This window comes from Neopelma chrysocephalum, unplaced genomic scaffold, assembly GCF_003984885.1.
Source record: "Neopelma chrysocephalum unplaced genomic scaffold, ASM398488v2 Primary Assembly neopelma1_86, whole genome shotgun sequence".
In the NCBI taxonomy this organism is placed as follows: Eukaryota; Metazoa; Chordata; class Aves; order Passeriformes; family Pipridae; genus Neopelma; species Neopelma chrysocephalum.
In genome coordinates this window covers 2,642,769-2,654,914 of record NW_020897748.1, presented here as the reverse complement: position 1 = coordinate 2,654,914, position 12,146 = coordinate 2,642,769, and the positions used below count along the sequence as shown (strand labels likewise).

General features: G+C 38.4%; 1 protein-coding gene across 2 annotated transcripts in view; it reads left to right on the top strand.

Moving 5' to 3' along the window:
- Window positions 1–12,146, top strand: part of BAALC (BAALC, MAP3K1 and KLF4 binding) — a 34,634-nt gene that overhangs the window by 16,904 nt on the left and 5,584 nt on the right. The window contains exons 2-3 of one of the 2 annotated variants that reach the window (XM_027692339.1): window positions 1,396–1,565; window positions 7,159–7,278. In XM_027692339.1, coding sequence (XP_027548140.1) covers window positions 1,396–1,565; window positions 7,159–7,263 — 275 coding nt within the window. In that variant the 3' untranslated portion in view covers window positions 7,264–7,278. Of the gene's footprint in view, window positions 1–1,395; window positions 1,566–7,158; window positions 10,318–12,146 lie in introns of those variants that run through there. The other variant, XM_027692338.1, reaches the window with a different exon arrangement.

Genomic DNA, 12,146 nt, shown 5'->3' with positions numbered 1-12,146 from the left:
AAAAATAAACTATAATGTAGTATTTTCAAGTTTCAGCTCAATTTTTTTTCTATCTAAAACTAGATGACTTAGCATTCTTAGTTACCACCACTGCAAGTTAAATTGTCTGGAAAACTCTGACTCCATCTTCTGACTGCTCAGGGAAATGCAGTGACTAGTTTGTATTTAAACTTCTTAACTCATAGAATCATAGAATGGCTTGGATCAGAAGGGACCTTAAAGATGATTTAATTCACAAAACTTTAAATATTTTCAATATCAAGGCTTTGAATATTTGGTTGAAGCTTTATTGATTTTAGTCATTGCCTTTGCTAGCTGCTACTGATGTTACTTTCTACTGACAATGCAGCTTTTCTTACAGATTTCTGAGAAAGAATTCAAGACTTTGCTTCCCTTTTAATACCCTTAACACTGTGTTTGAATTCCCACTTGATTCGTGGAAGAAGGTTTTGATGATACAATGTCACTTCAAATAGCAATGATTTGTCATTGGTTTTCCAGATAATTTTTTCTCATTTAGTGTCTGTGACCCTTAATTCTTTCAGGTTTGATACCTTCATTGCCAGTTACTAAATTTGCCTTTTTTTTTCTCTTTTAACATAAAGCTCTTCATAAATGAGCTTTGACAAAAACTAAATTGAGAGCTACAGTCATGCATCCCCCTTGCTCTTTGTATTTGTATTTTAGACCCAGTGTTACAACCAGATGTTTAGTGCTCTTCACTCACCATAAATGACAACTGATTTTTATTAATGCAATAAGATGAGAAAATTCATTTATGCTGTCCAATATCATGTTGTGCAATGCATGCATATCCACACAGCTAGAGCAGAAAGCAAATCAGTCATTTATTTGACTGCTGATAGTCAAAACAGTAAGAAATGTATTTTTCCTGAATTTCTTTTCTCAACTTCTGATGAAAAAAATGTTCAAGGCCATGAATAGAGCAACCTTCCCACCCATATTAGTCTGATTTGTCATGCTCACACCTAACCCCCTTCATTTCCACCTAACCCCTTCATTTCCCAGAACTGACACAGATTTAAGGGGAGCTTCTCCAGGTACTAAGTTAAACTCTCAGTCATGCAAGGAGCTGTGTGTGTAGAGAAGCCAATGGAGATCTGCAGATGACAAAAATCTACTGATGTGCTGCACTCATTGATCGTTTTTCCATGTTTTCTGAGCCAGTGTTTCACAGAGCAGTGGACCATAGGGAAAAGGGCAAATAATGTCAAGTGTGAGGACAAGGGTGACACAAGGAGGTGGACTGTAGTACTGCACCACACCTGGCATCACTTACAGTATCACAAGCATGTGAAAAAATAAAGGGAAAACCAGAGCCAGTTGCAAATTGCTCCTTGGTATTAATTGCCTAATTTCATGTGTCTCTACTAGGTCTTCTGGAGGATGGGAAATTGGCTCAGACTGGTTTAACTACAGCATCAGCCCCATCTGGAACGCTAAACACTGAAAAGAGGAACAACTGTGGTTCTCAGTGTGCCAACCCCATGGTCCACAGCATGGGAGCCACGACACAGAGGCAGAATGGCTTCAGAACCACAGAGGTAGGAGTATAATTATGTTCCCTGGTGCTCAGCACTAGCTTCAACCAGGTCTAACTCACTTTTGTGGCAATCTTCCTTGCTGCAGTGAAACTGTATAAGAGATAAGAGAAAATGGTGCTGGGCTGCACCACAGCCACAGCATGGTTGAGCCAAGCACCTCTGACACTGCCTGAATGGCCACAGAGTTGATGTTTTATTTGCCAATCAGAGTAACACACACATTGTTACAGTAAAAAAAGCCCCCACAGTCATTCCTTTCCAACTCAGTCCAGCTGTGGCATGTATTGTGCAAACTGTTTAGATGAATTATTTGAAAGGGAACAGGTTTTTCCTTAATTGCTGTTCTGCTTAAACTATGTGAACTGCATAAACCCTGGTTCATGCAAAGCTGGACGTGAAGCCTGAAAAAGTCAATGAGTGTCTTTTCAATAACTTCAGTAGGCTTTGGATCAGATCCTTCCCCCTCATCTCCCTCACTTATATGTCATATATGATGTAGAAGAGTCATCCAGTGTAACAATAATGTAGGAACACCCAAGGATTTGGGGCTATACTGAAGACCAGCCTTCTCCTGTTACACCTGCCTACCTGCCTGCCTCTCCCAGGTTTCCACTTGCCATGTTTGTGTAGCAGCTGCTGAGCTGCTGCAGATTAAAGAAATCCAAAAACTGCTTGGTTTACTGCTTCCTTGGTTTCTCATATGAGAAAGTATTAGGTAAAAATTTAGGAAAGGAAGACCTCCTTGCTTTCTGGGTCCTCTGCAGATGTAGCAGATACAGTCCTTTACGTGGTCCTTGGCATTTCTCAGGTAGAATCTCAACTTCTACTTCATGTTGCTGCTTCCCCTACTTTTTCAGGGGAGTCTTCTCCTAATGGAATATCATATAGTTTCACATCTAGAGGGAGTGAGACTGTCTGTAAAATTTTGGAAATCACAGATTGTTCAGTCATGGGTGAATGTTTATACCCCTGTGGGAGTCTGTTAAAGGTACACTGAACTGCCTTCAGGTGAGCACAAATTTTGCTTTGAGGTGTTCCCAGAGTGGAATCATAAATAACATATCTTTTACATCTAGGGTTGCCATCCATGCATAGGACGCTCCCTGAATTTGAGTTACCAGTTCTGCTAAATCTGGCACAGCAGTAGTTAGAGGTGTGATATTGGCTTTCCATCTCCTGCAGACAACAGTGAGCAGCCACTGACCCTTTGTCTTTTTCACCATTCCCCAGGGGATACAAATGCTTTAATTATCTGTACAATGCTGGGTGGATTGGCAGCCCACATAAGCACCATTTCTACCTCTTCTTCCAATTTTTGCTTTATCTCCTTTTCTTCCTGTAACTGTTTCTGCAGCTGCTCAATTTCCAAAGATAGTAACAATTCAGTTCCTTTCCCGCCTCCTATTTCCTCTCTCAGACCTTGTTTCTCTCTACTAAGGCTCTTCCTACCTAATTTCTCCAGTAATTGTCTTTCCCTGTGCTCTGCTGAAGCAAGTAGAATCCTAAAATTATCATTCTCAGTTATAAGCTTGTTTCTTTTGGTTCCCAATCTTTCTTTTATTTCCTTCTCAAAGGCCAATGATGACTTTAATACTTCATTTTCTGATTTTGAAGCAGCATATTCTGTATAGGAAATTTTTGGGAAAGAAAGGACTCTTTGATTTCCTCTTGTGTGATAAGTGAGTCCCCAATACTGCACAAATAATTGCCTTGTCTTTCTAGAATTTTTGGGCCCATTCCTTGTCTGCCTGGGAAGGAGCACATTTATACTTTTGTAACTGTTTATCCATGGCAGTCTTGCTGACTACACCAATTTTTCTGTCACTTAAAAATTTAGGAAAGGGAGACCCCTTTGCTTTCTGCATTGTCCGCAGGTGTAGTGGGCCTGGGGGCAGCCAGGCCTTCCCTTTCTTAGTCAGTATTATCTGTCTGTCCAAGTCCCCATGAGACCTTCACAGATAATATTTTAGAGTAACCAATTTGGCACTATAAGTGGTAAGGTACCAGAGGCACAGTGTGGTCACAATCACAATCCCAGATGCGCAAATGGCATAAGTTGCACTGTAAGTCTGGGTGAATTCAATAAGACTCCAGATTCACAAATTGTGCAATTTATTGATTTTGTTGTGACAGAATAAGGTCCACAAATTGCTGTTGCTAAATGCACTGGTATCAGAAAGTACCTCCAATAGTATTACCATGGAAAACTTACCTGACGGGTGTCCCTAAGGGGGAGTAGAGGGTACCACCTGTTGATCATCCCAGGATACAAAGGTAGAGTCTCCTCTGACCTCCCTCCCCTCTTAAGTCATATCTGTATTGTTTTCTTTGAGGGTGGTGAAAAAAAAGTTTCAGTTGATGTAATTTCATGATTAGGTGGAGTTTGAGTGACTTTAATCATACATGTAAAGCATGTACAGCTTTTACATCATTAGCATATGTAGGGAATGAAAAGTAATACGCATTTTGAAGTTCATGATGCGTAATTCAGCTTTTGGTCACCATTTAGGTAATTCCTTTGGTTTAGCTTTCATTAGCTGCATTGTTTTAAACAGAGCATGACTCCAACACCTCTACACCATCCTTTGTTTCATGCCTCTCTCAGGCGTGAAACAAGTTCCCTCTGCGTCCCTGCTCCTCAGGCATGCACACAGTTTGTTTTTGGTGAATTACTGCCAATATGGGCACTCCTCCTCACTGAGCTTTGTCTTTTGATGTTTTTCCACAGAAAGTGCCTCAGCACAGCATGTGGTGTAACCGTCACACCCTCCCCATATGAGGTGGTCCCATGTCAGGAGTCATATCATTGAGAGAGGCAAAATTAAACCCAAAGGGTCTGAGCAAATGAAAAAGGGAATTTGGATTGAACTTCACTTTCCATTTGCTAACACACAACACATCAGTACACATATTTTTATTTTATACCTTCATTGTATTACCTCTGTATTGCTGTAGTACAAAGATATTCCCTGGTGACATGGATACTGCTGTATTTTTTCACAAGATACTGCACCTCCAGATGTGCAGGGACATGTTCCACAGCAGCTTGATATCTAGAGCCATGAGTTTTCTGCAAATGAAAAACACAAACGGCTGTCATAGCCACTAGCCCACAGAGAAAAATTAATCAGTGAGGTTGGATATGGTTGAACAGAACTACATAATTATTAATCCAATTTGAAAAAGACTTGGTTACAATTGAGAATTACAGTGTGTACCCTGCATACTGCTGGAGAAAATGGTTTGCCTAATTTTGTAAGCGATTGGAAAATTACCTCTGCATTGGATTTAGTAGGAAGTACGGGCAAATTCCCACAACATATTAACAATGTGAGTGTTGACTGTGGGACTCCCCAGTGAGGTGTGGGTTCCTGCTCTGAGGCCCTATGACTTTAAAGATTTCCTCCTGCATTTTTTAGCTGAGGTACATTCAGTAACATACATCTGTATTGTTGCAGCTCAGTACAAAGAAAATTTGTGATGATAAGTAAGGCATTTACATTATTCTACACATCTAATGCAGATGCATAAGAAAGGAAGGTAAGTTGTCTAAACTTCTTGTACTCAAAATAGAAATACATAATCCTTCAGAGAAAGTGTAGTATCTAATTTAGGCTCCAGCTCTGGTTTGCTGCCATGAATCTCTGTTTCTCCACTGAAGGAAGCCTAGGATGAGCAAGTTTCCAATTGGAACACCTTAAGTTTAGGTGCCTAGAGATGAGAATGTGACTACCGCCCCCCAATTCAAAATGTGCCTATTTTATTTATCTGAACATTCACATTGACTACAATTTTTCTTTTACCTCTACATGCTCCACAATACAATGCAATGCAGCATACAGTGCTCTCAGAGACTTGGGTTGTGCCATCAGCCTGCAAACAAGTAGGGGGTAAATGGCATTACCTCTCTGTTTCTCACTTTCTCCTGCATCAAGCTCTAAAGCAGCCTCCTGCTTTACCCCTCGGTTATGTGACAATTTGTATGTCGAAAGAGTTTGACATAGGCTGCATCTGGTAAACTTTGGATCCTCTCATGATGATAATGTCTGAACAACTTGAAAGTAAAAGATGATGATGATGATCAGAGGAGTCCTTACACCAATGAAGGCAATATAATTGTTACAGTTTGTGAGGAAAGGACATAAGAACCTTCAGGCTCAAACAGAGTTGAAGGTTTGTTTATTCAAAATGGCTCCCCTATTTATATAGGAGGAGCAGAGAAGGTTCTGGAAAGAAGGGAGGAGCATGGGACTGACAGGAGTTACATCCAATTAGGCACACCCAGGGGAGGAGTTACATAACATGGGGACTCTGCACTGTGGCAGATTTTGACCAATAGGAAAATAAGGAATAAACATGAGGGAGAGAATGTTATGGAATTCAATAAAAACATGGGGGTACAACAGGTTTGAATGTATATTAACAACAATTATTAACTTCTTTTAGTCAAACAGTCTCTGTGTCAGTAATGTTGTATCGGATCAGTTCACAACATGTTTTCTTCCTCTGCAGCCTCAGTCAGGTTATCCTGTAATTGCTGTTTCCACATTCGAAACTTCCCCTCTTCGCAGTAGATATCTTCCACAATAATGGTCAGGCACGCCAAAAGCAAGAGTTTTATCCAGCACCTGCTTTGATTTTCATTATATGTGTAGTCTTTGGAGAGTCCTTGCATGAACAGTAGCACTGGGGGAGTAGACAGCAAAAGAGCAGGTGTATTTAGGCTGCAGAAATGTGAAGTAATATACAGCAGCAAATCAAGTGTTGCTCTGCAAATATATATGTACCTTCAACTCATGTCAGTGGAAGTTTATGAGACGTTATTCTAGCTGGCACTCCTGCCATGTAAACAATGCCTAATTTATCTGACATTCCTTACACTGACAAATAGTTTCATAGACTACTGGAAATGCAATAATCAGACCCACCTAACTCACCCCTGTGTCTCTATCAGCCCAGTTCTGAGTGCACTTTCTGAGTGCTAGACCTATCCAGTTTACTGTGCATATAGTGTGTTGCTGATGGCAATAAGCAGATAGACAAGGAGATGGAGAAGAATAAATTTAAATTAGGGATGCACTTGCATGCCTCAGACAGACTGACTTTTTTGAATATTGGAAATTATCTGATGAAGCTCTGAAAGGTATATATATTGTGCTTGGGTCTTATACACAGGCAGAAGTAAATGTTACTTTAAAACTGTATTTTCACTTAAGAAATGTAAAATCAATTATAGAAAATTCTGTCTCAGGCTAGTGATGCACAACTCCCAGTGATATCAAAAGGAACCTCTAATTTTCAGTTCTGGACTGAAACCAGATTTATTTGCTCTGCTTTTAGAGTACACACATGCAGAGATCATAATTATAGTCAAGAGGGTTGATCTAAAGTCTACTGTCGTCCACAGCCTGTATAGCAGTTATAAAAACTTGTGTCCCTGCTGAATGAGAAAGTTGCTCTGCATCAAGTTCTGTGTGAAGGATGCTGGAGGCATTCTGTTTATTAAGTAGAACTATTTTCATAAGTTAGGAGGTAATCGCCAATGACTCTGCTGTCAGTGTGGAATTCACTGTACTGTTTAAATCTCTCACAGAGTAAATGGAACACACAGAAAATGTCCACAAAAGAAGTCACCATTAATGTTACAAAAAGCATCAGACAAAGTGACAGAAGGAAAACAAAGAATTGTGCCAATTAACAAAGAAAATTGCAGGTGAGAATGGATTTAACAATGCTTCACTGCACTTTAAATGTCATCTGTCGCTGAAGACGTGAAGATCTCCAGACGTTCCAGGTTGAATACAGCAGGCAGCTGCTGTTGAGTGCCTTCAGAAGCAGGTCTTGTGGAAACCAGCTGCAGACACTGTAGGATCTTCAGACGTCATTTATCTAAAGCAGTGGCACTACACAGACATACAACAAAATTCGTGCCATTTGTTTTTCACTCACTTCTGTGTTATCCCTTGGGTATGTCCTATTCTGCATTGCTATTAAGATCAGGATGGATGATAAGAGGTACAGCTCATCACAATTAAAATCAGGAAATGAACAAATGAATCTGCATTTTTAGTCATAGAGATTTTTGAGTGTGCACATTCAAACCCACAGAGTTCTTTTAAAGCACTCACTTTCAAAAAACTCAAACCCAGACTTCTCAGAAAGTGACACACAGGTGACTTCCACTAAATCTGTTTTCAACTATATGTATTGGTTATATATAGTCAAGTCATACAGTAACCTTTTTATATATTAAACTTTCAATTACCTAGTTTTAATTTATTGTCTGTATTGACATAATTTTGGTCTTAAAAACGGTAACTTTCATATTGACTAGCCTTACTTGAAGTTCTTAGTCTTAGCTGGCAAGTAGAGCTATGGCTACTTAGTTTTTATATATGGCCCTTTAATTATGTTGAGGCCCAGACTGACTTAGAAAAAGGTTGTCATTAACATTACATGAAAATAACCATAATTCTTAAATCCATATTGTAATGTCAACTCAAAAAATTAACTTTATTTTAAGATATAATTAATTTGCTGTTCAGAAGTTGTTTAATTGCATTGTAAGCATCCTGTATCACAGTACTCCACGATTATCATGAATATACATCTAAAAGGAATATAAACATTCAGTATAGTAAAGTCCAGGAATTAATTCAACATATTACTTCTCAATATAGAAGTAATAATATATATTCTCAGTGAGTTTGCATGTTTATAAGACAAAAGAGGTAAAGTTATTTGCCTTCCCCATAGACATATATATATATATATATATATATATATATATATATGAGTATCCTTAGAGGGCCATTTATAAGAACTCTTTAAAAGTTACTCATAACAGATAGATAGCATTGGGAAGAAAATCCATGTATGAATGGTAAGAAGTCCTTTTCATGAGCAAATGGGTATAAATAGAATTCTGGGACTGAACCCCAAAAAATTTATTCCACATTAGGATCATTTTAATGGCTTGCTGCTAGGTGTGTGAGTACTTATTACTTTCCATATAGTACAACAAGTCTATGCAATTGGAATTGCTTATTAATTATTCCAACAAAAAGGCAAACTGAAATCCAGAGTTAGTGCAAGACTTTTACAGACCATAGCATATTTTTAAAGGATTTACTGGCAGAGAGAGTGCAGAATAAACCAACATGATACAGGAAAACTACAGAAAGTGAATAATGATGCTGATGCATTAAAGGGTAGAGGGGATTTTATACACTCTCCTCATGTAATACATTAATGTTCTTATTCATTAGGCTGTAACTGAAATTACATTATTTCCCAGGTGGCTTTTTAGTTCTTAATGTGCAAGCTTCCAATGACCTTAATAAAACTAAGAGTGGGTTCTAGAAATGTGTATTTATGTTTACTTTCCTTCTACTAGAGATAACCACCAGTAGAAACAAGCAATTTGTTTGTAAAATAATATACCAATCTGTGTAATTGGGGTGACAGGATCTAATCTATACTGCCTAAGACAATTTGAAGTCCTAAAAATAGGTTCCTGTGCTGGTTTTAGTGGAAGAGGCAAGCTCAAAGAATCATCTGGACATTTTCACTCTGGGTGGCCTTCTTGGGAGTGAAGAGTTTTATTTACAGGGTCTGTTCTTTGAGTAGCAAATGAAATATCTTCCAAAAATAAAAGGCTCAAATACATAAAATAAAATAACCATGGACATGGACTTTCAGATAAAGGACCTGTGGGCATTTCTGTCTTCTTATGTGACAGGATTTTTGAAATGTAATTTTCTCCCCAAAGGCATTATGCCATATAATTTGTTTGAAGTCCCTTGGCTGCACATGAGGACTTCTACAGGTACACTGAAACAACACGCTTTCTGCTGAAATGATTTGCCAAAAGCTGGTGAGTTTTTAGGATTTACCTGAGTTCAGTTTTCAAACAGAAAGGAACTTTGCCATGTTTCCATAATTCCTACACAATGTATATATAGGATTTTCCTTTGATGTTTGTATACCTGTAAAATACATCTTCTTTCACTATGTGAGAAATGGAATCACTCAAAAGAAAGTGAACATTTCCATTGACTAAAGAAGAGCAAGGATTAACAGTTACCAATTCATCATTAGGCAAATTAATCTTCTCAAAGACTCAGTGCAATTTTATCTTGCATTATTCCTTCAACTTCTCCCCTATGCTTCCTTAATGTATTTCAGATTTTCAGCATTACTGTAGGACATTGACTGGAAGACACAAAATTTTACTGTGTGACTGAAATGATTTTGTACTGAAAAAATAGGAAAATATAATTATTGTGCAAGCAATATATGAATACTGGGTTAAACATTCATTCTTGTTAGTTAAATGACTGAGATTGCATAAAAAACAGAAAACAGGTATTTTCAATCTTCCTAGTATGTTCATATACATAGATATTCATATGTGCATATCTCTGCATGAGTACATTGTAATGTCTGTAGTGTGTACTACTGCAGTTCAGACACATTTTTTTGAGAACCTTTAATTTCTGTTTTAAATTCCGATGCTCAAGTGTGAAATATTTTAATGTTTGAACTGAAATCTGTTTTACATGCCTTATGAAAAGAATGAGTTATGTAATTTTTGCACAGAAATGGTATTTGAAAAAAGCAGGCTTAGTTTTATTTGCAAATAATATGTCTAAATTCAAACTAGACTAATGGGAACATTTTTGTACTCTCATTTTAGCTGCAAATTATTGAAGATTGACCTTGAACTTGAAAATGAAGATAAAGAAAATTTTTAAAGTGTCTGTTTATTATTTCACGCGTTTCACATTCCTTTGTTTGTGATTAATTTATCTTCCAGACCTGAGATCAAAGACTGCAAAGGTATAACGAATGGTTCCCACCTCCTCAGGGGATCAGAATATTTGTGTCTGATGTCCTCATGTTGTGGCTCATGGACTGTGTGGTCATATCAAAGAAGGTAAAACACATGTATTCCCCATAAGAAATCATTTTTTTTGCCAAGGAGGGCTTGTGAGGTCAAAATGCAGTTGTACCTCTGTAATTATAGATTGAGAGTTTGTGGTTGCTGTCATAGCTAAAGTGGAAGACACTGGGAATCTGAGACATTTTCTCTAGTAAGGTATCATAAGGCAACTATGAGGCAAATAGAATACGTAAGTAAAAAAATGTTCTTTACTCCTGCCTGAACCGGAAAGCACGGGGTAGAAAAGCAGCTACAGTGTTGTTTGACCTGTGCCATAGAAATAAACTCATAACTTTTACACACAGCACTTTTTATTTTTTCCAAAATTGCAGTAAATTTACATGATATTCTTCCTTAGTGCCAGAAAGGCTCTTGCTGAAATACCATCCCCATCCTAATTGCCTATGCCCCGGGTGTTGCCTGACAAGTAGCTTGTTTCTTTGATTCCTGGCCAGGATGCTGACACAGGAACTGGTTTGTTTCCTGTGGAAAAGGAAGAATAGTATCAAAGGAATGGCTTTCAGATGTGTCAAAAGAAAAAGGGTCTGGGGACATGAGGAAGCCACAGTCCCTCAGTCAGGCATGTAAGAGCCCATGGGAACCCTGCAAATGGGACGATTCCAGGGTCAGACTGTGCCTTAGAAGCAGAACCCTTGTTGGTGCAAGAAGTGACTGGCAGGGTGGGGGAAGGGCCTTGTTTGGAAGTGAAGCTCCCAAAGCTTAGGTTTAATGGACTCGGTTTCTCTCTGCCTCTGGGAGAGGTGCTACATGAGCTACAACAATGTATACACAGTGAGTCCAAGGTAGGTTTTCATTTCACAGTGAGGCAAATATTTTGAAGAACTTGATACACTGCAGTGTTTCAAAACTAAACCTTCAGAGTCCTCAGGCCAAGCATCCCCTGTTGCACTGGTGCCTTCCCAGGTGCCTCCTTTCCAGATTGTTTCAGTGAAGCATGTGAAAAAGGTACTAGCAATAAATAAGATGTGGTGGTCTAAGAAGCAGAGATGCCAGATCTCATTCTGTCATTACCCTCACGTTTTCAAGTCCTCCAGTCTGATTTTCAGATTTTTTTTCTGGTAGCCTATGCATAATAACCAGAGCTAAAAGCTGTTCTCCTGCCCATCAGTAAACTAATGGCAAAGTTGGATCATTAATATAAGATAAAAAGTTAGCTCGTTCACTAGAAAAGACATTTGTTGACATATGCCACTTGAAATAAAATCCAAGTTTATTTGCAACAGCTCCTTGCATAGAAGAACTCAGCAAACACTAAAATCTAGGAAATACTGTAATCTTACTGATAGAAGGATGTTTATAAGCAAGAAGGAAGAAGGCATAATACAACAGCTTTTCTTTGCTTTCTAGAGGATTCAATATCATTTTAAGTCCTGAGTGCAAAAAATTGGGATGTTGCTATAAATCTCTCCTTTCAAGACTGTTTAAAACAAGTAGTTTTGGCTGCTGTAGGTACTTGCTTAGGGAAAAAATAAGATTGAGAGAGAAAGAAAGGGAGTGGTGTCACAGGCCAGGACTGAGCCATACTTCCAGTTGTATTAATTAGCCTTGCCTGCACACTCTTGCATTATAGTCCGTATTAATCAGCTTTAATTTAGTTTCCGTTAGCCTTTGCATTG